The sequence below is a fragment of the Peromyscus maniculatus genome, chromosome 8, assembly GCF_049852395.1.
Source record: "Peromyscus maniculatus bairdii isolate BWxNUB_F1_BW_parent chromosome 8, HU_Pman_BW_mat_3.1, whole genome shotgun sequence".
Taxonomy (NCBI): Eukaryota; Metazoa; Chordata; class Mammalia; order Rodentia; family Cricetidae; genus Peromyscus; species Peromyscus maniculatus.
In genome coordinates this window covers 4,904,988-4,931,228 of record NC_134859.1, presented here as the reverse complement: position 1 = coordinate 4,931,228, position 26,241 = coordinate 4,904,988, and the positions used below count along the sequence as shown (strand labels likewise).

The following is a 26,241-nucleotide window of genomic DNA, read 5'->3' as shown; positions in this document are numbered from 1 at the left end:
GCCAAGGCGGAGACCTCACAGTCTACACAGAATACACCAGACCCCAAATTCTCGCCACAGAGAGGATTTATTTATCCTGGAGGGAACAAGGGAGAGAGGATGCCACTCCAGACAAAGGCAGCAGCAGGTGTCTCCTGGGAGCAGTTTTTAAGGAGAAAAGGGGGAAGTCTGCATTACCCACGTTCTGATTGGACATGTTAGTCAGTGTAGCCAAATAATGAATTTTGGTTGCTGGACCTTGACCTTTTGATAGCTGGACCTTGGTGATCATCCTCAGGAATCTGTCAAGCATAAGGAAGTGGTCAAATAAGGCAATGGACCTGGGTGCTAGCTTTAGGAATGTGATCTGATGGTTTAGCATGGGGGAGGGGAGGGCAAGACCTGCAGGCACCCTGTTCTGGCCTGTGAGAGCCCTGCAGTGACTTCCTCGGCTCTCCACCATCAGCTCCCTGAAAGCAGGGCCACTCTTAATTCACATCAGGGTTGGGGCTGGAGTTTTGGATCCTACTTTGCTAAACTGCAGCTCTAAGACCTTCCTTCTCCCTGCTCAGCATCTGGCTTGGGTTTCTTTCTAAGAAAATAAGCTGACTTTTCTTTCCAAGTCACTGACTGCCATGGGAATGTTGAGACTTGTTGGCTGCTGGAGCTGGGGAGGGGCTCTTGTTATGGACAGGGTGCTGGTGCCCCTGGTCCTCTGACTGCAGCTCTCCCAGTGTGTCCGCTTTCTCCTTTCCTGGACCCCAGATGCCTGGCATTTACCAGTACCTGAGGAGGCTGTCCTTGCTCCATCTGTGGCTAGGACCAGAGGTGGAGGAGGCTTGCTTGTAGTAGTCACAGTGGTGTCTTTTGTGGGTTTCGTATGATTTCCAGTTCATATTTGGAAAAAGGTATTTTAAAAAATCATCAGAGGTGAGGCTCCCGTGGAACCCAGCACTGAGCTGGAGATGTCCGTATCAGAGGCTCCCTGGGCTCGAAGTGAGGTGCACTGGGGGACAGAGGCAGAACTGGATAGAGGGGGACGTGGCTACAGGGAGCCTAGGAGCTGACTCTCTGAGGTGTCTCAAATTAAAGTGAGGAGACGAAGAGACCTTTGTGCCCTGTGTGGACCTGTGCTTGGATGTAGGTGGGGTCTTTGTCCACGTTCTGATGCTGTAAATGAGTGTCACGGTTGGGTGGAAGCAGGGTGAGCTTAAATTCTGAACTCTGGGAAGTTCAAGAACTTGGCTGTGGACCCTGTCATGGGCCTTCTTGCTGCATCTTAGCATGACAAATGTCATGTGACAAGATGGAGCCAGTGTACCACCCAGGAATCTTACGCTTTTGAGGAAGCTGCCAACCCAACCATGAGGTTTCCACCCTAGTGACATCATTTAACATTAATTTCCCCACCTCTGAGTATCAGCAAGCTAAGGTTAGGTGACTGGCACATGAATTCTGAAGACATCATCTGGGAGAAGTGGCATGACTTTGGTTATTCCCAGGGAGACCTGTTGGGAACCACAAGCTGCTGGCTGATTCATAGACTGGTCTGTAGGGTGGATCAGGACGGCACTCCAGCATCCGCCCAGGCTAACGTATCGTGTCGTCAGAGCGGTCCGGAAGCCACACTTGAACTGTTGTGTAAAATGGTTGCTGGTCTCCCTCCCTCCCTCCCTCCTCCCCTCCCTCCCTCCTCCCCTCCCTCCCTCCCTCTCTCCCTCCTTTCATTTCTTCCCTCTTCCTTTGATTTCTCTCCCTTTCTTCACTCTTTCATTTTTTTTCTTCTTTCCTCTCTTCCTCCCTTCCTTCCTTTTTTGTTTGCCTTTATTTCCTCTTTTCTTCACATGTGCACATGCGATGCATGTCTATACTGGCAGTGTCTTCCAGAGTGGTTTTGCCGCCCTGTAAACTGCCCCACTCCACCCATTCAGTCCTCTCTGGCTCTGCCCAGCCTCTGGCAGCCCCTTTGTCTTTCAGGGAGTGATGTGAAGTCGGAACTGCACAAACTGGGTTGGTACCTTTCACTCAGGGGAGCTGTTGGGAGTTGTTGTGTTTGCTTTTGTCTTGTCGTCCTGGGGATAGGACTTGGGGTTGCCCCATGTTGAGTGACTGCTCTATATACCCCAACCCTGGTTTTACCTTTTGTTATACACCCTGAGACCAGCCTTGAACCTGCAGTCTTTAGTCGCTGGCATTACACAATCTTCCACGAGGCTGGGGGCCTGGACCTTGGTTTTGTTGTTTTGTGTGTTTGAGACAAGGTCTCACTATAAAGCCTAGGTTGCCCTCAAACTCATGATCCTCCTGCCTCAGCTTCTTGAGCAGCTGGTGTTGCAAACCTGTATGACCGCATCCAGCTACAACTGTCTTTTTAAGTTATTCTGTGAAGCCCCTTTTAGAAAAAAGAGGTTCTGGGCTTCTCAATGCCCTTTCAGCCAACAACTTTTTCTCACTTGTTAAAGGATCTGGAACCTTTGTAAAATGTCACTTGAAAGGCACTGTTCTCCTACAACCCTCTAACTAACAGATGACAGCCTTGGGAACTGGAGGTGGAAGGGGTTTTCCACCAGACAGGGCTTGGATCTCAGGGCCCATGACTCTTGTATTGGTCCTGTGCCATTGGACCGTTGTGAACTCGGCTGTCCCATGGCTGGGCTACCCTTGCTTCCTCTGCCCCACCTCCACCATGGAAAAGCCTTATGGGTTGCTGCCAGAGACCAAAGCCAAATCTGTTTCCAGTTTTTCTAATTACTGTGTCTTGTCATAGGCTGGCTGGCAGCTCTGAGCCAAGAGGAGCCAGGGAGCTGGGACAGAAATGCCAAGATGGTTGAGGGTTCTGGGACAGAGAGCACAAGCTTGGCAACAGGATGAGAACAGTGTTTGCATCTCAGATCACCTTTCCCTAGTGAGCTGAGGGTGGGATCCCAGCACCACACAGCTGCATCTCAGATCACCTTTCCCTAATGAGCTGAGGGTGGGGTCCCAGCACCACACAGCTGCAGCCCTGTGTTCCCTGTGACACCCCTGTAGCTCAGGACAGTTGTGATCCTCTAGCCGCCTCTCAGCTTCAAGCATCTCACTCCTACTGCCCCAGCCCCAGTGACCCCAAATCATCTTCTGCGCAGGTCAAGTCAGAAGGACCTCTACAGCCTCCAAGGCAAGAGGTGCAAACTAGGAGCTGAAGAAGTCATAACTGTGAGAAGCACTAGGCTGCAGAGGACAGTGGGGGACTGTTGGCTATTGGCAATAGCAGGTCATATGCTCTGTATAAAAGCATTGTGATGGCCACATGCACATACATGTGTACACACACACACACACACACACTCAAATACACTCATTAGCTTGGGAAATAAAACCACTAATATCATGGACCTGATTCAAGGCTCAGTTTTGAAGCCATACTTCAACCTGCCAACTTAGAGCCAAACAATAGCAGTGTTTCCAGATATTCCTGATGGGAAACTTCTCACACACACATGGGTCTTCCAGTCTTCCTGCTGTCAGAGGAAATGTCCAGACCTCCTGCTCCCTTCTGAGCTCTAAAGCTCTCAGCACTGCTTTTTTGTGGGGTGTGTGTGTGTGTGTGTGGTGTGTGTGTGTGTGTGTGTGTGTAAGTGCATGTGCATGCCCTGGAGATGGAATCCCCTGGGGATGGAATCCAAGGTCTCTCACATGCTAGGCAAGTGATCTAACACTGAGCTACATCACAGCCCAGTATCTCAATATTACTTACGTGCCTTGGTTCCCCTTCAGTCTCTTGTGATCACACGAAGCCCCTGAAGGAAGTGAAAGTCTTAACTGAGACGAGCAGTTTCTTAGCAGTTTCTGCCAGCCTCCTTTGTGGCATGTTCCTGAGCTGCCTGCCCACTCTGAGGCACAAAGCCTGAAAGCCATTTCCTCCTTTGTCTACGGCACTGGCCTCCTGACTAATCCTAAATCCTCATCTTCTTCCATGAGCTCTTGGGCCCCTCCCCAATTCCAGACAGCTTACAAGGTGGTAAAAACACAGTATTGTTCATTTTTAAAAATCATATGGGGCTGGAGAGATGTCTCAAGTGTTAATAGCACTTGCTGCTCTTCCAGAGGACCAGAGTTCAGTTCCCAGCACCCACAGTAGGCTGCTCACAACCGCCTGTCACTCCTGCTCCAGGGGCTGCCACACCTGCTGACCTCCATGGGCACTTCCCTCACACAGACACATACACACAAAACACCATCATCTTCATAACCGAACCACAGCAGGGGCTGCCACACCTGCTGACCTCCATGGGCACTTCCCTCACACGCACAGACACATACACACAAAACACCATCATCTTCATAACCGAACCACAGCAGGGGCTGCCACCACAGCAGGAGCTGCCTATCCTTTGACTTTTATGCTGTCATTTTGTGGATATTTTGGGAACCTTTAAATCTTGAATTCATTGAACACTTCATCTCACAGAATGATCGTTAACCCTTACATAAAACAACAACAACAACCCACAAAACCTAAACCTTCCACTGTGGGGATGGAGATGTCCCCAAAGGGCTGGTGGTGGAAAGCACCGGTGTGTCCTCTCAGGTGGGTGTGGAAACCTCAGGGAAGGGCAGTTTGCCAAAGGCCCATTCACCAAAAAGTAGCTCAGCCCTCTGGTGTGCCTAGACATTTCTTCAGAAGAGGAAATTGTTTTGTCACCCACGTGTTCTCAAGTGACAGCACCTCCCTTGGTGGCAGCACAGGATGTAGCCTGACACCCATTACACTAATCTGGTTCTTCATCTGAGAGACAGGAACATAATTAGTTAAGATGTGAGTGAAACCTGAGGGGTGACATGCGTGAAGCTTGTCATCCAACCCCAGGAACTCAGGGTATCTGGGAGTTCCTAGGGGAGGGGAGAGTCATGGCGTGTGGGGGAGGGGAGAGTCATGCTGCAGGCTTGGGGCAGGGCATTGTGTTAGTGACTCATCTCACTGTGGTGAACTACTCTGCAGAAACAGCTTCAGGAAGCCTTGGTTTGGGCTCACGGCGTGAGGGTACAGTCCGTTGTGTAAGGCAGGCATGGCGACAGGAGAGTGAGGTAGCTGCTCACACTGCAGCTGCAGTCAGGAAGCAGAGAGAGGTGCACGCCGGTGCTCAGCTCAAATTCTCCTTTTGGCGCAGTTCTGAACTCCTAGCCCATGGAGTGGTGTTGCCCACATTTAGGGTGGGTCTTCCCACCTCGGTCAATGCAATCTAGGAAACTCCCTCATAGGTGTGGTCACAAGCTTGTCTCCTTGGTAATTCTAAATTCTGTCAAGGTGACAATCAAGATTAACCATTACAGGTGGGAAGCTGAGTGGACAGCCCCATATGGCTTGAGTCATCTGCCCTGGGCTAGGGCAGCTAAAGAGGACCCTTCTTCACACTGGGGTGACCAGGGTCATCTCTGCCTCCCATCCCTTTTGGAACTGCTGGCAGAGGAGAAGGTCTATGGGGAGCATGGCCCCAGAGGCACTGGGAAATCCTAACCCCATACCTGAGGAGACCTGGGTGTGAGTGGAAGCAGGTTTAGTGTGGTGTGAGGATCCAGACTGGGAGAGGAGAGCCCCTTCTCTGATGCACCCCACCAGACATATGAGCTTCCTTTGACTGGAGGCTCCCATGTGACCATCAAACTACACAGGGCCACCCCTGACCTTCCAAGGTTCCACAGGGCTTTCCTGCCCATGTCTGCAGAAAGCAGATACACAGAGAGGGAAGTCACATGCCTAAAGCCCCACAGCTGCAGTCAAACTTCCATCTCATGACTGGTGCCCCTCTGCTCATGTCCCCCAGCCCTCAACAGTAGTGGGTGTTCATTCTCTGCCTTTTCCTACCACCTGTGAGATATCCGACTGTCTCTCCACTCAGGCCATAGTCTGTGTGCCACCATGGAACTGGGGCTTCCGGAGGGCAGCTACCTGGAGCTCCTTAACAGTGATGCCGACCCCCTACACCTTTACCACTTCTATGACCAGATGGACCTGGCTGGGGAGGAGGAGATCGAGCTCAACTCAGGTGGGCCTTGTTCCCTGGGGCCTCTCCGCGCCTCCATCCCTCTGGGGCTGAGACAGTCAGCAAGCATCAGGACCACGGACAGCTCCCTGCCCTTGTTATTGCGCTGATCTTAATAATTGACTGGAGACTGTCGCCCTCCTTCCCCATGACCCCTCCTCGCAGACTCCCAGGCTTCATCCTAGGGCTTTCCCTTCCAGAGCCGGACACAGACACCATCAACTGTGACCAGTTCAGCAAGCTGTTGCAGGACATGGAGGGCGATGAAGAGACCCGGGAGGCCTATGCCAACATCGGTAAGAAGGTGGTGGAGGCCGGAGAAGGTCACGTCAGACAACAAAAAATCCCTCCCACAAAAATCATAGCTAGGGATAGCAGCTAGGGCTGAAAGAGGAGGACTGCAGGGAGGAAGGAAGGAGGGAGGGAGGACTAAGGGAGGTAGGTTCCTTCCTGATGACTATCAAGCCAATCACGTCCTTTACTGTACTTCTCTTCCTTTCTTTCCTTTTCTTCCTGCTCTTTGTATTATATTTGTTTTATTCTATTTTTGAGACAGGGTTGTATCTAGCCCAGGCTGGCCTGGAACTATGTATCTCAGGCCAGTCTCAAACTCATGGTGATCCTCCGGCCTCAGCCTCCCAAGTGTGGGATCATAGGCATGCACCACATCCAGCTCTACACTTCCATTTCCATATTCTTTTCTGGTTTCTACTCTTCATTTCCACAAAGCCCACACCGCATACGCTTCCCCAGCACCTAAGCCAACGAGTGTGGCTTTGCAGCAGCTGACACTGGCAGCGTGTCAATTGCTACACTTTGTGACCATACTGAAGCCTTGGAGCAATCAATGAAGTCCATGATGTGAAAACCACCTGCTTACAGATGAGGAAATGGAGGTTGAGAGAGCAGAAGCAGCTCAAGGCTGAGTCAGATGGCAAGAAGCAGATCTGAAATCCACTGCCAACGTGTCCACACTTCCAAGTCCTGACTTAAACATGAAAAGGAAGTGCCTGAGATTGAGCAGGTTGCTAAGACACGTCCTGTTTTAAAAAGAGATTCAGAGCAAGCCAGATAGCTCTGTGGGCTAATGACACTTGCTACCAAGCCTGATGACCTGAGTTTAAGGCCCAGAACTCAGGTGATAGAAGTAGAGAACTGACTCCTGCTAGTTGCTCTCTGATCTCAACACACATTCCATGGCACTGGAGCATGTGAGTGCACACACATGCACACACACACACACACACACACACACACACACACACACACACACACACGAACAACACACATAGTGAGTTCCAGACCATGAAAATGTCTTCCTACTAGCTCCAAGTCATGTACCACTTCATTTAATTTACCATCATTTATGGGATGCCTACAGGCTACTATGTTGAATGCTCTCAATATGCTTCTAACCATTTGTGTTCATATCTGGATAGTATATGCTCTTTGTTCTTTTCATTGAGATGAGGAAACAGGAACCAGAAACATTAAGTAACCAGCCCAAGGTTGTCCAGCAAATGGAGCTAGTGGAGAATAAAGACAGAATTCTAACTCAACCCCAATGCCAACACTACTGCTCTGCTTTGAGCTACTTTATGATGGTAGATATGTTTTCATGGGCACGTACTTTACCTATTTAATAAAACAAAAAGCACATGGTTTTTGTGCACCAGGTTCCCAAGAGGTTACATGGCCTGAGACGATGCACAGTGGGATTTCCAGGAGACCTTTTGACTAACAGTGTGCTTCCTCCCCTGGCAGCGGAACTGGATCAGTACGTGTTCCAGGACACCCAGTTGGAGGGCCTCAGCAAGGACCTCTTCAGTAAGTCGGGGGAGGCTAATCTTGGCTCAGCCTCAGTTTCTTCCTGACCTGAAGACATGTCTGACATGGTCTCCTCACTGTGGAGACCATGGTGGCTTTGCTGGGGGCTCTGTGATTGTGATGTGGGTCTCTGGTGTTTCTCCAAAGTAGAGCACATTGGAGCAGAGGAAGCCTTCAGTGAGAGCGTGGAGGTCCCTGTAGAAGCAGGACTGAGGCCTCAGAAGAGACGTGAGTGAGCCCCTCCTTGATCCAGCCTGGCCTTTCTCTGATCTAGCCCCTCCTTACCTCTGTAACCTGCCGTGACCCCAGTTGCTTCAGCTAGGTCCTGTCCCCGCCACAACCCCCTGCCACTGCATCTCAAGAGCAAATGTCCCTCCCCTGTGTGGGCTGCTTCGATTCCTGTTCCTCAGTGACCTCTGAGTCCTGCTTCCCCTTCCTTTTGGGTCTCTGAGGGAGGTCTCTTTAAGCAACGGGTATAGCCTCAGCCAGGACTGGGTTGGAATCCTGGATATGCTGTTTATGGGCTGTGTGACCTTGGCTAGGTACTTGCACCTCTCTGAGCCCCCTACCCTGTCTCTTGCCTCCTTAGTCTGTCCTCACCTGGTGGCCACTGGTGCTTGGCCATGCTGATGAGGGCATCCCTGCCTTGCCGACCCTGCAGCTGTCAGAGTCTTTCTGAGAGGCCTGTGTGGGCCGTCCTCCCTCCTCTTGTGGCCCCCATGGAGACACTGCATGGGCTGCACTCACTTTCCTGCATGCTGCGGCCCATGCAGACTGACCCATCGTCCCTCTTCTGAAGCACCTTCCTCTCTTCCCATCGTTAGGTCCCTCAAAGCCTTTAGCTCACCTCATCCAGGAAGCTCCCCCTTTTTCTGTATATTTATTTTATGTGTATGGGTGTTTTACCTGCATGCATGTCTGTGTACCACATGTGTGTTTGGTGCCTACAGAGGCCAGAAGAGGGCGTAAGATCCTCTGAGACTGGAGTTACAGATGGGTGTGAGCCATCATGCAGGTTCTGGGAATCGAACTCAGGTCTTGTGAGAGACCAGGTGGTGTCCTGAGATACCCCTCAGGTATGTATGTGTGGTTGGTGTGTGTGTGGTGTATGTGTGTGTGTGTGTGTGTGTGTGTGTGTGTGTGTGTGTGTGTGTGTGTGTGGTGAGGATGAAGCCCAGGCCTTTTGAATGCCAGGCAAACACTCTACATTAAACTGCATCCCCAGGCCCTGTGTATTTATTTGTTGTGGGCACGGGAATCTGGTGTGTGTACCTCTAAGAATGGACAGTGGCAACACTGGCCTCCAGCCTCCTTCCTTCCTTAGCACCTCTCCCCGAAGGCAGTTCGTGTCCACCTCCCTCTGAACCCTGTCAGAAGTACTCTGCTCAACCTGCTCCACCCCACCACACATTCACACATGTCAGCATACATTTACACATGTACATATGCATAGACACACAAACGTATATACAAACACACACACACTATTTCACCCTGCCCTTCCCACGTCTGGAAGGGCATTTCTGGGTTGTTGCTGGAGAGCACAGGATCTGTCCTCAGAATGCCCCCCATCCCGTACCTTCTCCTCTTCCTCCTCTCTCCTTTCCTTCTTATTATTGTGTATGGGCATGCAATGCCGCAGTGGGCACGGGAATGCCATGTCCATGTCAGACAGCTTCCCAGACTCAGTTCTCTCTTTCGGCCTTTGGTGGTTCTGGGGCTTGAACTCAGGTCTCCAGGCTTGCATTACAAGTGTTGTGCCCACTGAGCCACCCCCACAGGCCCCTCCTGTTGCTTTTCTTCTTGCCCCTTTCTCTCCCTCTTCCCTTCCTCCCTCTCTTCTTTCCTTCCCTACACCCCACCCGCCTCCACGCCTCCCTCCCTCCCTCAACACTGAGCTAAGGCATGAGTCCCTCTGTGAGGGAGCACATCTCCCCTCTTCGTGAATTCCACAGTTAATACTGGGATCGGTTTGCCTCGAGCTGCTCCACCCACTGGCAGATTCTGTGACCCATCTACCCATCTCCTTTTGGTGCCTTCCCAGGAAATGGCAGCCTATGACTCCCTTTGCCATGTGCCCTCCAGCATCCTGGCTCTTTCACATCTGGCCCAAGCTGGATCCCTGAGTGGCTGCCCCACAGTCGGCTCCATGGGCCTCTTGCTGAGGGACATGGCCTTTGCCATTGATCTGTTAAGACATTCTCTGCTTTCCACCGTTGTCTACAAGTGGACACGTGCACTCAAGGGTGTAGCATCCACAGAGGATGATAAGCTCTGTGGCAGGTTATGGGGGCAGCCTGGGCAGAGCCCAAGCAGTCGGCTCCAGTGGTTTTGTGGCTCTAGTCTCACCTGATCTGTGGTTCTGTGGCTTTGCCTCTCTCCTGCTCTCACCTACCTGCCGAGATTCTTGTAGCTGAGACTTGGGCTCAAGCACTGGAATAGGCCAGCACCTTGAGGAGTAGGGAGGAAGTGGGGCAGTTTCTCAAGTCCTCAGGCAAAGTCACATGACCTGTTGGGAACCAAGAAATCACCATGGTTGGGGACACCACTAATCTCAGGGTTCTCTCTGCAGGCTCCTCAGAAGAGCACTCTATGGACCCAAAGCACAGGAAGCTAGGTGAGACGGGCAGGTGGTCCAGAGAGCCCCATTTGGAGGAGCATCCTTAAATGGAAGGAGCCTCCTTAAATGCAGCACAAACTGGCATTGAACATCGGGGATTGGGGTTGGGAGTAGTTCAGGGGTAGAGTGCTTGCCTATTGTGAACAAGGCCCTGGATTGAATTCTAGCATCATGGAGGAAGGAGGAAAGAAAGAGGGGATGGAGGGATGGAAGGGAGAGAAAGCCCAAAAGAGAGACCAAGGGAGTGAGGGAGTGAGTGAGTGAGGGAGGGAGGGAGGGAGGGAGGGAGGGAGGGAGGAAGGGAGTGAGGGAGTGAGGGAGGGAGGGAAGGAGGGAAGGAGGGAAGGAAATAGGTAGTTCAGAGAGGTGAGGTCACCTGCTCAAGATCACACAGCTATGAGAGAGTGAGTGGGGTACAAACGGAGATGGCGATTCCTCAGCCTGCACTGTGGTGGGAGATTCATCTCCCCCCAAATCTCTCTCCTAGAAGATTCCCCAAGATGATGGAGAGGTAGCCTCAGTCCTTAGGGAACCCCAACCTGATGAGGGAGGCAGGATCCATCTCATCTCCCATTCAGTAGAGAGTGCTGTATTCACTCTCGTGGGAGCACATGGTACCGCTCCTGCCCTTTGGACAGAGCCTGAAGGCCGAGGGAGGTGCTTAGTACTCCCAAGGGCTCAGTGACTTGCTGGGGAAGTTGGGAGCTATGGGCCCAGTCATAGGCTTCTCTGTCCATTCTTTCTGTGGGGCTCCTAGGGAGTCCCCCGAGCCCAGCCACAGGGAAAGGCTGAGCATGGTTGGCATGGATCAGCAGCTGACCAACCCATTTACTTGGGGCCCAGAGGGGGACAGGCATTTTCTCTAACTGCCAAGAGAGAGATCCTTGCTGTCCTAGGAGGCCTGCCCACACCTGGTGCCCACGCAGCCTCTAACTCACCCCTTCCCCACAGCTGTGCCCTCTGTTGTGCCCATGCTGACTGGCAGCTTCCTGATGGGGCCAGCAAGCCTCTCCACCATGCCCTACCTACCACCTGCTCTGTCCAATCAAGAGCCAGTACCCAGCCATGCATACCTGGAGGAAGCTGCTCAGACATCCGGTATGTTGAGGGCCTGGAGAAGATGTGCCCCCTTTTCTGGCAGATGGTTGAGGAGTCAGCACCAGACAGAGCCTGCTGAAACAGGACCCCCTCCCCTATCGGGTCATCGTCAAGGTCCCTTCCCACCCAACCCTGATGGAGAGCATGCGTGGCTCATGCTGGGGGGATTTTCCTGCCAGCCTTCTTCACCTGTCCGCCCTTATTGTCTCTGTCAGCCACCCTGCTAGGTGCTAGGGACAGACACCACCATGGGCAAGACAGGCTCAGCTGCTCTTCCTGGAGAAGTGAGAGCCCCATGAGAGAGAATTGAACATTCACCCACATCACTAAACAGAAGCACAAAGATGGGTGCTGTAGATGTCCCCCTCACTGCCTGTCTCCTGCAGCGCCCACCTCTACGTCCTCATTGAACTGTTTGGATCTCCCCCTCGGACACATCCAGCTCCTTCCCACCCTGCCACAGGGGCTCTGGCAAATATCAGGGGCTGACACAGGGCTCCCCAGTGTTCTGATCTACCACGGTGAGTGTGCAAGCCAACATCACAACTGAGGGTCTCCCCTCCCTCCCAACCCCTGACCTGTTCTCTCCCATTGCACGCACTTGGAACTGTGACATAGTGCCTCTTCATGAATCCTCCCTCCCCAGAACACCTTTCTCTGTCTCCATCTCCCCAGAAGTCGGGGTGGTCTGCATTTGTGATCAGTCTTGCAGCCCTTGTGGGTCACTATTTCCTCTCCTTTTGGTCTTTCCTCCTTTAAAAAAGGATGTTATTTTAACTGCATATGTGCACATGCACGTGAGAATTCGCAACTGCAATGCGTGAAGAAGCCAGAGGTGACAGATCTCTCTGGAGCTGGAGTTACAGGTTGTTGTGAACAGCCTGACATGGATGCTGGGAGCCAAACTCAGGATTTCAGGAAAAATTGTACATGCTCTTTGCCATGGAGCCACTTCTCCAGCCCTGAAACAAAGAAACAAACGCCCCAGCTTTATTCTTAAACTCGGACATCAGGAACACTCATTATTAAGCTAAACAGTAAGAGATTCCAGGGTTAACTATCTCCTTACCTCTCTTCAGTGTGATGTGAACAGTCTTGGGTGAATCCTTGCACAGCTCTCTCTAATCTGCCTTCTTTTCTGATCAGTTAAATGGTGCCTGTTGACCCACCATACTGAGAGGCTTCCAATAAGCCCTGGGAAGGCATGTCTGGGCTCTCAAGGATGAGGTGGAGGATGCTTCCACTACAGTCCATAGCCTCCTTCTGTTTAAGACAATGGTGTTCCAGAAGCAAGGGAGCAACTTCTAATGTGTAGGGAGATAAGCTCTGACCACACCATTGGAGTGCCAGGAACATCTGCCCTGAGTATTCTGTGAGCTGACTGTGTTCACTTCACGGATGGGAACTGGATGTAACTCAGAGTTCCCGCCCCAGTTTCATCCTGAGATGCCTTCATTAGGAGGTTCCCTCTCTCCCCAAACTCACTGAGCTCTCACCTCAAGAGCAATAAGACATCATTTATTCTGAAGCCAGATCTGAGTGACCATGACCAGGAACACAGATTCATGATGCTCCAAATACCACGTCCCAACATGGCAACAGCAAATGAACTTTTAATAGTAACAGAACAAAGAGAGTTATAAACCAGGGCGTATTCCAAATACATTGGTAGAAACCTCAGGCAGGTTACAGCAAAGTAGGGTACCTCTGCTAGAGTCCTCGGACGCTACCTGATGGCATTCTTAGCCTTTAATTTGGTGGAAATAGCATCTCCTGGTACATTGCCAAAAGGATTTTTACCTGAAGTCTTAAGGATGTTAGGTCAAACACAGAGGTGGGAATTAATGTCTATGGGGGTGGGTGCTAAAGACACCCCAAGACAATTTGGCTCTAGACCAGCAATCTTCCAGCTCTCCATAGCCACAGAAGTTCTGGTTAGGCAGTGAGCCTCTAATACAGATGCAGTGCCTCTACCTTGGGAAAACTCAGTTCACACTCTATAGTTTGGTTGAAATGACCCAGTGCACTCCTGAATGAGTTCCTAATGGTTCTTACACTTCTCTTTTCCTTTGGTGTAGGTGAGATGCCCCAGGTCAATCAAGTAGTCCCTTCAGGCAGCCCCACTGTCCCCAGCCTCCCCAAATCCCCAGACAGGCTGGGCTCCATCAGCCCCTTTGCACCGTCTGCGGCTGACCTACCCAGCATGCCCGAACCTGCGCTGACTTCCCGTGCACAGGAGATGGGTGAGAACTGGGGCCCTGAAAGAAGCCTTAGAAACAGGACGGAGGGCTTGAGGAAGGATGTATCTCAGACAGTCAGAGCTGCCCGAGCAGATGGGCAAGGCACGCTCATGAGTGACTGGTCATGAGGGAGGGTGTGTGAGAAGAGGTGTGTGAGAACTGGAGAAGCAGGGAGTGTGACTGAGGGCTGGGTGACAGCTGGAACATGTGTGTCCATCCAAGCAGAGCCACAAGCCACAAGCCTCCTGTTGATCCTTAGGGTGTGAAAGCAGATCCGGCATGACTGGGCCTTCTGAAGCTGGAAGCCCAGGCTTTTCTTTCATCCCATGCTTTTAATTTTGCTTTTCTTTGTTTGGAGACAGGGTCTTGCTTTATAGCCTCAGCTGGCCTGCAACTCAGTATGTGCCTATTAGATTGGCTCTAAACTTGCAAAAATCTTGAGCTGCCTTCTTGTAACCTGGCCTTGGAGGTGCAGGCATGTGGCTCTGTCCTCTGGATGCCCCCAATACTGACAGGAGCCCACGGGGACCCGCCAGACTCTAATTGACATTTAATTCTCCATCCTCAGAGGACACAACATCCCCCTCCCCATGCCAAGAGGATCCCGAGTCTTCCATCAAGCTTCCAAAATGGCCAGGTGAGCGACTGTTGAGCCCTTCTATCCTGGAGACCAGATATGAAAGTTAAAATAGCACTTCACTTCATTCATGGAATGCTTAGGCAGCCCCTTGTCAGCACACTCACTCATTCACTCATTTATTCATTCATCCATCACCCAGTTGATTCCCCACTGTTGCAACATCTAATTGGCCATTCAAGCAGTAGTCCACAGGACATAAGTCCCTATTCCTAGGAGTCACCTGTGAGGGAGAGGATGAAAGAGGGGAGAGTGAGTGAGTGAGTGAGTGAGTGAGTGAGTGAGTGAGTGAGTGAGTGAGTGGATGAAGGAAGTGTGGAGCAGTAGAAAGGAGGATGCCAGGGGAGGTGAGAGAAAGCTAAGCCACTGGATGTTCCTTTCAAGTGCACCCCTAAGCTTTGCATCAAAGCCTTCCCGGCCCCAGTATCACCTCTGTGCCACAGATGAACTAGCCTGAAGCATGGCAGGGCCTACAGATGTTCATGGCCACACAAAGGGAGGAGCCAGGATTGAACTCAGGCATATGGGCTCCCAATTCTCAACTCTTTTTGTTGCTGTTGATGTTATTTGTTTCGAGACAGTCTTACTATGTAGCTCACACCCTTGAATTGACTCTATAACTCAGGCTGGCCTCAAACTCACCTCCCTACTGCCTCAGCCTCTTAAGCACTAAGAGTATAGGTGTGCAACACCATGTCCACTGCCCTTCCTTCCTCCCTCCCTCCCTCCCTCCCTCCCTCCCTCCCTTCCTTTACAACTTGCTATGCAGCTAAGGAAACCTTGAACTTCTGACCTTCCAGCCTCATCCCCCCAATCCCTGGTATTATAGGCATGCACTACCACATCCCTGGCTTTGAAACCCAGGGCTTCACACTCACAGGGCAAGCACTCTGCCACAGCTGAAACCTCACCAGCCGCACTGTCTTTTTAAAGGCCTTAAATTATATTTATTATTTGTTCAGTGTGGGTGTGCATATGTGTGTATATGTGTGTACATGTGTCTGTGCATATTACACATGTCAGAGGACATCTTGCAGGAGTCAGTTCTCTCCTTCCACCATGAGGGGCCAAGGGCGGAACTCAGGTGTGCAGATTTAGCAGGAAGTACATTTGCCCACTGAGTCATCTCATCAACCTCCCCTCAAGTCTTTTTAAACTTTAATTTTAACTAGTATATACTCATTGTCAAAATGATGGATTTCATCATGACAGTTCACACACACACACACACACACACACACACACACACACACACACACTATATCTATATCTATGTATCTGTCTGTCTGTGTTTCCAGGCTCCACACAGGAAAGGAAACATGTGATATATGTCTTTCTGAGCCTGGCTCATCTCACTTAACATGATGAATCCACAAATAACCAACTCCCCTTCCAAACCCCATAGAATGAGTGGCCTAGCCTAGTGAGTAACGGGAGGGGCTGGGGAGCAGTTTAGTGGCAGAGCATGAGCCCAGCAAGCTTGACACCCTGGATTTCATCCACGGTAACACCCCCCTTACACACACACACACACACACACACACACACACACACACCCCACAGGGTAGCCAGATATAATTGAGTTTGAGGTCATTCTGGGCTACCAAGTAAGGTTCTGAATCAAAAAGCTACAAAAAGGGCTGGGAATGTATCTCGGCTGGTTGTTTGCTCAGTTAGCATGAGTCAAGCTCTGGGTTCAACCCCAGGACCACAGTGTTCAGGAGGTGGAAGCAGGAAGATCAGAAGTTCAAGGTCATTCTCAGCTATTTAGTGAGTTCAAAGCAGTCTAGTTATATGAGCCCCTATCTCATAAATAAATAATTTAAAAAGCAGAAAGGAATGAATCGAGAAAAATTAATGGGCGTGGGTGAATGAAGGAGCTGGTGACCAGAAACAGTGAGCAGTAGATATAAGAACTGGTGAGGGAGGCCCTGGCCACCCTCCCTCCCCCAACTCCTCACTCTGCTAACACACTCTGGCTCACCCTTGGCTTTTGTAGAGTCTGTGGAGCGGTTCCAGAACTCCCTGAAGGACAAGTACCAGGTGGAGCCCGAGAGCCTGAGCGGTCCCCTGGTAGCCACGGAGCTGGTGCGGGCCAGGTTGGAGAGAGGTAGCAACAAGAGCCAGGAAAGGGAGCTAGCCACTCCAGACTGGACAGAGCGCCAGCTAGTCCATGGTGGCCTGGCTGAGGTGCTTCAGGCTGTCGGCGCCCGCCGCCGGCGGCCACGAGAGACACAGGTGGTCGCTGTGCTGGGCAAGGCTGGCCAGGGCAAGAGCCACTGGGCCCGGATGGTGAGTCAGGCCTGGGCCCATGGCCAGTTGCCACAATATGACTTTGTCTTCTATGTCCCTTGTCACTGCTTGGATCGTCCGGGGGACACTTACCACCTGCAGGATCTGCTCTGTCCCCCAAGCCTGCAGCCACTGGTCATGGATGACGAGGTCTTAGGTCACATTGTGAGGCAACCAGAGCGTGTCCTGCTCATTCTAGATGCTTTTGAGGAGCTAGAGGCCCAAGATGGCCTCCTGCATGGACCATGTGGACCTCTGCCCCCAGAGCCCTGCTCCTTCCGGGGGCTGCTAGCTGGGCTTTTCCAGCGGAAGCTGCTGCGTGGCTGTACCCTGCTCCTCACAGCCCGGCCTCGGGGCCGCCTGGCTCAGAGCCTGAGCAAGGCAGATGCCATCTTTGAGGTGCCCAGCTTCTCTACTGAGCAGGCCCAGACGTACATGAGACACTACTTTGAGAACTCAGGGACAGCAGGGGACCAAGACAAGGCCCTGGGCCTCCTGGAGAATCAGCCTTTTCTCCTCACCCATAGTCATAGCCCTGCTCTATGCAGGGCTGTGTGCCAGCTCTCCAAGGCCCTGCTGGAACAGGGCACAGAGACCCAGCTGCCTTGCACACTTACAGGACTCTACGTCAGCTTGCTAGGCCCTGCAGCCAGAGACAGTCCTCCAGGGGCCTTAGTTGAACTGGCCAAGCTGGCCTGGGAGCTGGGCCGCAGACACCAAAGCACCTTGCAAGAGACCCAGTTACTATCAGTGGAGGTGAGGACCTGGGCAGTGACCCAAGGCTTGGTGCAGCCCACCCTGGGGACCACAGAGGCCCAGCTGGGCTTCTCCAGTTTTCTGCTACAGTGCTTCCTGGGTGCTGTGTGGCTGGCACAGTGCAATGATATCAAAGACAAGGAGCTGCCACAGTACCTGGCCTTGACCCCAAGGAAGAAGAGACCCTATGACAACTGGCTGGAGGGTGTACCACGCTTTCTGACTGGGTTGGTTTTCCAGCCTCGAGGCCACTGCCTGGGTGCTCTGATGGAGCCTGCAGTGACAGACAGGAAACGGAAGGTTCTTACCCGGTACCTAAAGCGCCTGAAGCTGGGGACTCTGCGGGCCGGGCGGCTGCTGGAGCTGCTGCATTGTGCCCATGAGACACAGGACCCTGGGATTTGGGAGCATGTAGCACGCCAGCTCCCTGGGCACCTCTCCTTCCTGGGCACCCGGCTCACACCCCCAGATGTGCACATGCTGGGCAGGGCCCTAGAGACGGCCAGCCAGGACTTCTCCCTGGACCTCCGTCAGACCGGCATTGAGCCCTCCGGACTGGGGGACCTCGTGGGACTCAGCTGTGTCACCAGTTTCAGGTGTGGGCAGGACACAGGGCAGGCATGGACTGCAGCTCTGGGGACCCCCATTCCATGAACACAGTGTCAGGTGGGACAGTCCCCTCCAGTGTTAAGATGATAATGCTGAGGTCGCCACCAGCCACGCAGCCCGTGGGGGGAGGGTGTCGTTCTTCCAACCAACATTGAGTGCCCACCGTGTGCCAGGCACTGGAGCACATCTAGAATCTCAACCTAGCCTGAGTTCAGGCTGTTTTTGTCTTCAGGTACCTCTGTGTGCCACCACTTCCTCATGCCCAAAGACATGGCCTCCCTCTGCTCCTCTGCCTCCTCTCCGCTTTCTCACTGCTCTTTGTGTTCAGGCAGCAGAGCAACCTTCCCAGAATGTGGGTGTGGTCAGGCTCCCGGGGTGCTTACAGCCCTGCAAGGACACCCTGGACCTCAGGATGGGCTCTAAATTCTTTCATTTGACTCGTTCAAGCTCATTTTGAAGTTTGCTTGAACACTTCAGGGTATCTCCAGAAGACTCTGCCCACATTCCCGATAAACAGATTTTACTCACATAATAAGGCCTGCCACAGGTGTGGCCAGAATTTAGTGCTGAGCTTCCTGGCAACCAGAGAAAAAGTGTGCCTTTTCAATAAGGGCTGATGAGGTCATGAAGGTGGAAATCAAGCTAAGAAAGGAGAGGATCTGAGGAGGTGGGAGGTCCCTTCGTGGCGCCGCACCTCATTGCGATCTAGCCTGGCCACTGTGCCTGGGTCTGAGGCCCTCCCTCCACAGGGCCGCCTTGAGTGACACAATGGTGCTATGGGAGTCCCTCCGGCAGCAGGGAGAGCCACAGCTACTCCAGGTGGCAGAGGAGAAGTTCACCATTGAGCCATTTAAGGCCAAGTCTCCAAAGGACGTGGAAGACCTGGACAGCCTCGTGCAGACCCGCAGGTGAAGGGGTCGGAGGTGGTTCGAGGCTATGCAGGTGGGCTGTGTCTGTCACATGTATGTCCTGTCCACAGACTGTCCGTGCCCCCACTCTTGGTAAGGCCACCCAAGCCCCCTGCTGAAGTCCCGCCCGGGCAGGGACCCTGATTTTGCCCTTTGCCCCATTCTAAGCCTGACAACTTGTACCAGCTCCTTTGCTAAAGCCACGGAGGCATCGGCTGCCGGGGTTAACAGGACCCCTTCAGTGTCTGTGAACCGAAGGGACCCTTGCAGCCCTCAGGCAGCCCAGACCCATTTCAGCCACAACAGAGCCAAGGTGCAGATTCTCTCTCTCTCTCTCTCTCTCTCTCTCTCTCTCTCTCTCTCTCTCTCTCTCTCTCTGTGTGTGTGTGTCTGGACCTCACACATGCTATGTAAGTAAGTACTCTACCACTGAGCTCCATCCCCACTTTTAGTTTTTATTTAGAGACAGGGTTTTACTAGGTTGTTCAGGCTGGCCTTGAATTGGATGTGTGGTCGAAGCTGGCCTCCAATTTATGATCCTCCTCCCTCATCCTCTCAAATAGCTGGTAAGATGGGCTCGTGCCACTCTGCCTGGGCCTAAGGCTGTTCTTTTTAAAGCATTTTATTTTTAACTATGTGTATACATGTGTGTCTGAGTGCAGTGCCTATGAGGTCTTACACACACACTCACACAGCAACCCCCCCCCCTTTAGAGCTGGAGTTACAGGCAGTTATATCTCTAGCCCCCCAAAGCTGTTCTTGTCAGTGAAGGATCAACAACAGCTCCCAAGGAAAGCAGTGCCGGGTGCAGGGCATACCGGCGGGCCTACACTTACTGACCGAAGCCCTTTCTCTGTAGGCTGAGAAACCCCTCGGAGGATGCAGCTCCGGATCTTCCTGCCATCCGGGACCTTAAGAAGCTAGAGTTTGCGTAAGTGAAGGGTGGGCGATAGTCTCAGTGACCCAAGGTTGTTTCTGCCATCTTAGCTCATCTTGGGCCAGAGGCACGGTGCGAGGGAGGGGAGAGCCTGGATGATTCCTGCCCTCTCTTACCACTGAGAAACCAGCTTCCACCTGCTGAGTGTGGCCTGTCTGGGTGAGTGCAGGAGATGCTCAGAACAACAGAGAACTGGCTCATTTGCAGGACAACACACATGCACCCCCCACCCCCCCACAATGCACACACTCACATGCTCACACACTCACATGCATATGTATAACACATATACTTGCACACAACGCCTTACACATACTCACACATGTACTCACATGCACACATATAACACACTCATGTACACTTGTACACACACATGCCTCACACATCCACACATATAACATCCACACATACACACACACTCACATGTACACTCAGACACACATACATTCAAACATACACACTCACACACATGCATACATGTGCATGCACACACAGGAGCTCATGATTATTTACTTGTCAAAAGCTCTTTGAGGAGCAGAGACCGCCATCCATGATAAACATGTGCCGGCAAGTTCCCATAAAAGCTAGGCTGGGGGACTTTCTGGAGGAGGTGACATCATCACAAAAGCGTGAGAAATTGGGAATGAGCTCACAGGGGCTGGAGAGGAAGCCTTAAAGGAATACAATATGGAGTCAAGAGCCCAGTGTGCCCCAGACCAAGACCTCACACAGAGGGTGTCCCCAGGGCCTAAGTTTGGGTCCTTTCCCTGCTGAGCTAGGAATTGCACCCTGCCTAGGCTGATCACTCTGCTGGCCACATGGACTCCCCCAGGAGAATGCATAGCCTGGCCACTGCCCTCTGAACTCAGGTGTCCTTACCACCTGTAGGGACTGAGCACAACCTGAGTGTTGAATAGGCTTACTTGAGTTCCCAGTCATGCACAAGCTCAGACACCCCCCACCCCCCACCCCCCCACCCCCCCACCCCCCACCCACCCCCACCCTCCACCCCCTCACCCCCCCACCCCCAACCCCCCCACCCCCCCACCCCCACACACACTTGCTTCTCTGGGTCTTCCCTCAGTTAGGATTCTTCTTGAGAAATGTGGGTGTGTAACTCCAGTGGACTAGGGTCCATTTTGCCTAGGTCTGGTCGGGTTGGGCACTGAGAGTCTTGGATGCTTAGGAACCACTCCCTCCCTCTCAGCAAATGGGGCAGTTGGTCCCCTAGCCTGTATAGGCAGCCAGGCCTTGAAGCCACCTCCCTGAGCAGTGCCACCAGGGTAGGAGGAACAGATGATGGGAATCTAGGGTGTCTGGGTTATGACAGGGCCAGAACATGGGCCCTGAAGAGCCCCAAGAGTTATATTTAGGTCTGGCTGCCTGCACAGCTCTTCCCCGAAATGCTGGGGGTTGAGCCTGGGCCTTGTACATACTAGGCAAGCACTCTACCTCTGAGCTACATCTCCAACCCATTTATTTGTTTGTTTGTTTATTTATTTATTTGTTAGGGAGAGTTTCGTGTATTCAAGGCTGACTTCAAACTTGCTATATAGCCAAGCCAAGCTGTATAACCCTGAACTTCTAACCTCCTGCCTCTACCTCCCAAAAGCTGGGGTTATAGGCATGCTCCACCACACAAGCTTATGCAGCACAAGGAATAGAACCCAGGGCTTTGTGCGTGCTAAGCAAGCACTCTACCAATTAAGCTACATTCCCAGTCCATGTGTTTCCTATTCTGAAAAGGGGTTTTAATATTTAGTCCAGCCTTGAACTTTTGCTCCCCCTTGCCTCAACCCCGCCAAGTACCCAGGATTGCAGGATGTTCCACCACCCGGCTTTAACACGGCTTTTCAACTGCAAAGCATTTCCACTCCATTCTCTAAGACAACACCGGGAGAAGGGTACTGATGTCATCTCTCGTTTACAAACGGGCATAGTGAGACCTGAGAGATGATGTGGTTTCTTCAGTTATAAGCACCAGGTTAGCCCGCCTAGGCAACAACAAGCTCTGTCAGTGTTTGGTCCTGTTAGAGATGAGCTCCTTCCAGCCAGGTCTGGGTGCACACACCTAAAACACCAGCACTTGGGAAGCTAAAGTCTGAAGATAACAAGTCCAAGGCCACTCAAGACTACAGAGGAAAACCTTGTCTCAAAACAAAGAGAGCCACCCACAAGATGCGTGCTGCCTTTTACATAAAGGCCCCTTCGTGGGGAGAGTTGCCCAGGAAGACAGTCAGTGGACAGATTTGGAAACTGAGGCTAGGTGATGTTAATGATTTGCCTGCAGTCCCAGCTGGTCACCTACTCACTGCCAGCTCCCCTGTACCCCCACAGATAACCAAGTCCCTCTTGTTTTCAACAGGACATAAGACACCAAATTTGTACAGAGGGAGGTAAAAATATTGCTGAAAAGAGGAAATGTCTGAAGACAGCCACAGGGTGCTTTCTGGCTTTGAATTATTTTCAGCTTAAAAAGCCCCTCCCTGGAGGTCGGAACTGCGCTCTGGGTACCGGAGGCTGTGGAGTGGAACAGGCTAGAGCCAGACAAACAGCCACCTATAGGCTGGAAGCCCCGAGATGGTTCTGAGGAAGAAAGGAAGGAAACAAAGGACTATTTTGGGTGTCGAGTGCAGCCACCTCCATGTTCCTCACCCTGCAGGTCTCTGTCTCATCAGTCCACTTGAAAACCCCCACCTGTATGTGAGGTGGGGGTGGATATATGTGGCTCAGAAGGCAGCGTGCTTCTTAGTACGCATAAAGCCCTGGTTCAATCCCCAGCATGACCTACACGGCCTGGTGGCACACACCTGCTGTCCCAGCATCTGAAGGCAGAGGCAGGAGAACCAGGAGTTCAAGGTCATCTTACACAGCAAGTTGGAGGCCTAGGCTAGAGAGCTTGTCAAAACAAACCAACAAATAAACAGGCCCAGCTTCATCACCCCTTTTCCCTTATCTCCTCTCCACCCTCTTCCTCAGTCCCTTTCATCTCCTGACAGGAGATGAGCTCCAGCCCCAGGCCTTTGTCATGGCTGCACCTCTGCCCTGAGAATGCTCCTTCCTTACACAGCAGATCCACCCAGGCCCTCACTTTCCTCTGCCCATCTTCTTTTTTAAAAATTACATTGTTAATTTGCTTACTTATTTAGATATGTGTGTGTGCACGCATGCCATGGTGTGCTGGGGCGGTCAGAGGACACTTTGCAAGCGTTGGTTCTGTCAGGCCAGTCTCAGGGATGAGTTCCGGTTGCAGACACACGTTGCCCCACTGACTGGTATCTCAGGGTTCTGAGGCGCTTTCTGAACTTCCACCCCAGGAGCGTGTCTGAAGTACTTCGTATCTCTCAGTCCAGACCATGAACTAAGTTCTTTGATTATCTGTGTGCCCTCAATGCCAGCTCTGTGCAAGGGGGAATTTGTGGTTGCTCAGGGCTTTCTTGACTTGGTCTGGTACCTGGCAGATAAGCAGTGAGATTGGGTGATGAAGAATCAAGTGATGATGGCCATTCTCTTTCCGACAGCCTCCTGTGATCAGGGCTAAGTACTGAAGGACCCAAGATCCAAAGGTGAAGGGATCACAGGGGCCCCAGCACAAGGCTAAGCCCAGCTCTGATCTGTAGCCTTTCCCTAAAGCTTGAGGTCCCAGAGTTTGGGTCCCAGATGTGGAGGACATTCCAGAATTTAAGTTACTATGTACAGTAATCTTTTGATTTTTCACTAAGTATGTTCCTTTAGACAAACAAATCTTAAGTGGCAGTGTGCCTGTCAGCTTTGTACTCAGGGAGCTGAGGCAGGAGGATGATGAGTTCAAGGCCAGCCTGGGAGAGAGGGAGAGGGAGAGGGAGAGGGAGAGGGAGAGGGAGAGGGAGAGGGAGAGGGAGAGGGAGAGGGAGAGGGAGAGGGAGAGGGAGAGGGAGAGGGAGAGGGAGAGAGAGAGAGAGAGAGAGAGAGAGAGAGAGAGAGAGAGAGAGAGGAAGAGAGAGAGAGAACCCCCACGGGTGTTGTCATCATTTTATTAAACAATGACTATTTCAAAAGAACTCAGTGCTGGTGATGCGACCAAGCAGAGCCTGCATGTCAGGAGGAGAGAACCGTCTCCTGCAGTTGTCTTGATCTTTACACGTGTGCCATGACGCGTGTGCATGCATGCAATGAATAACTAAGCAAGTAAGCTAACTCCTTATTAACTAAACAAAGTGAAGTCCAAGGGCTGGCGAGACAGCTCAGAGATTAAGAGTGCTTGCTGCTCTTCCAGGGACCCAAGTTCAGTTCCCACATTGAGGGGCTCACCACAGCCTATAACTCCAGCTCCAGTGGCTCCAAAGTCTCCTGGCTCTGACAACCACCACAACCCCACCAAATTGTGACGTACAGTACACAGACCTTTACATTTACACAGAAATAAATCTTAAAGGTTCAAATAATGTAATTTCAGGCTAAAAGTAATATAAATCAAAGTTTTTTATTTCTATTTTTATAATTTTAACTAAAATTTAGAATAAAGTGCTTTGCACTGGATATATTTAGTCATTTTTTTTAAGAAATCAAACCATGATCACTGTGCTGTCCTTATCTAATTGGTTCCCTTGTAATCTCGTCAATTAGGCTGTGTGAACTTGTGTGAGTTACCTAACTTCTCTGTGCCTTGGCTTTCTAGTCTGTAAGATGGAGGTAAGAAGACTCTCAGAGCTGTGATTTGTATTAGACCTAGGCTGACTAACAGGCTAGCATGTGCTAAGTGCTCAAGAAATGGTTCTCTCTTGTTCTTTTGCTCTCACTCTTTTTGAGACATAGTATCGCACAGCCCAGGCTGGCCTCAAACTCTCTATTTAGCCCAGGATCCTTCTGCCTCCATCTCCTAAGTGCTAAGAACTCCACCAACCGAACTGTCTCCCCAGCCTCCACCCAATGGTTTTTGTGTTATTGAAAAGCAAAGAAAAGGTCTGGAAAGAGAGAGAGAGCTCAGTGAAAGGTGCTTGCCTTACAGAGTTTGGGTCCCCAGAACCCACAGGAAAGCCTGGTGTGGCAGCATGGACCCTAGCACCAGGGGAGAGAAGAACTCCCCAGTGTACTGAATCAGTGAGTTGTAGGTTTGGTGAAACCCTGTCTGGGGGCTGGGGGCGGGGGGTAGAAAGAAATTGAAGAAGAGCCCTAACCCTGACTTCTGACCTCCACATCTATGCATAGGAACACATACACACAGGGATGGGTGGGTGGCAGATATTTAAAAATGCAAAAACAAGCTGGGCAGTGGTGGCGCCTGCCTTTAATCCCAACACTCAGGAGGCAGAGGCAGGCAGATCTCTGAGTTCAAGGCCAGTCTGTTCTACAGAGAGAGTTCCAAGATAGTCAGGGCTACAGAGAGAAACCCTGTCTCAAAAACAGAAAAAAAAGTATAAAAAATAAAATGCAAAGACAGGCAACCTGGTGTGACACTGGGAACAGACCTTGGCAGGCCCTGGGGAGAAGGCACAGGCACAGGGCAAGGGTGAGTGTGTGTGTGTGTGTGTGTGTGTGTGTGTGTGTGTATGTGTGTGTGTGTGTGTGTGTATATGTATATGTGTGTGTGTGTGTGTGTGTGTGTGTGTGTGTGTGTGTGTGTGTGTGTGTGTGTGTGTACATCAGCAGGAACAAGAAGTGAAGCTGAGGAGTCCCAGCAGGCCTCTCGGTGGTCCTCGGCAGGGGGGATAAGAAGCTGGGGAGGCAGGGAAGCGGTCTCAGACTGTCCTTCCGGCCTGCTTCCGGCTGCGCTCCACTGTGCACGGTCCAGTGTCTGACCTCCGCCATTGCTTCCTAGGTTGGGTCCGGTCTTGGGTCCCCAGGCTTTCCCCACACTGGCAAAGATCCTTCCAGCGTTCTCATCCCTGCAGCACCTGGAGTGAGTTTCAGACCCTGGCCCCCCACCCTGCCCTCTCACAAGTCCTGGCCCCCCACCCTGCCCTCTCACAAGTCCTGCCCCCCCACCCTGCCCTCTCACAAGTCCTGGCCCCCCACCCTGACCTCTCACAAGTCCTGCCCCCCCACCCTGCCCTCTCACAAGTCCTGCCCCCCCACCCTGCCCTCTCACAAGTCCTGCCCCCCCTTACCCTGCGCTCTGAGAAGCCCAGACTTTGTCTCTAGGAGTCTCTCTCCTTGTCTCTAGGAGTCTCTCTCCTTGTCTCTTTGGGAGTCTCTCTCCTTGTCTCTTTGGGAGTCTCTCTCTTTGTCTCTTTGGGAGTCTCTCTCCTTGTCTCTTTGGGAGTCTCTCTCCTTGTCTCTTTGGGAGTCTCTCTCCTTGTCTCTTTTCCCCTCTGCTCCCCACTACTTTCTCAGCAG

At 51.9% G+C, this 26,241-nt stretch overlaps 1 protein-coding gene across 5 annotated transcripts in view; it reads left to right on the top strand.

The window, feature by feature from the left end:
* The window catches only part of Ciita (class II major histocompatibility complex transactivator), a 49,920-nt gene that overhangs the window by 14,678 nt on the left and 9,001 nt on the right, over positions 1 to 26,241 (top strand). For 3 of the 5 annotated variants that reach the window (XM_016002443.3, XM_076577873.1, XM_076577874.1), the window contains exons 2-14: positions 5,859 to 6,005; positions 6,203 to 6,298; positions 7,767 to 7,829; positions 7,977 to 8,057; positions 10,402 to 10,446; positions 11,401 to 11,547; positions 11,934 to 12,068; positions 13,626 to 13,790; positions 14,356 to 14,424; positions 16,424 to 18,068; positions 18,831 to 18,989; positions 19,849 to 19,920; positions 25,724 to 25,804. In XM_016002443.3, the coding sequence (XP_015857929.2) occupies positions 5,859 to 6,005; positions 6,203 to 6,298; positions 7,767 to 7,829; positions 7,977 to 8,057; positions 10,402 to 10,446; positions 11,401 to 11,547; positions 11,934 to 12,068; positions 13,626 to 13,790; positions 14,356 to 14,424; positions 16,424 to 18,068; positions 18,831 to 18,989; positions 19,849 to 19,920; positions 25,724 to 25,804 (2,905 nt within the window). The remainder of the gene's footprint in view (positions 1 to 5,858; positions 6,006 to 6,202; positions 6,299 to 7,766; positions 7,830 to 7,976; positions 8,058 to 10,401; positions 10,447 to 11,400; positions 11,548 to 11,933; positions 12,069 to 13,625; positions 13,791 to 14,355; positions 14,425 to 16,423; positions 18,069 to 18,830; positions 18,990 to 19,848; positions 19,921 to 25,723; positions 25,805 to 26,241) is intronic. The other 2 variants (XM_076577871.1, XM_076577872.1) reach the window with 2 other exon arrangements.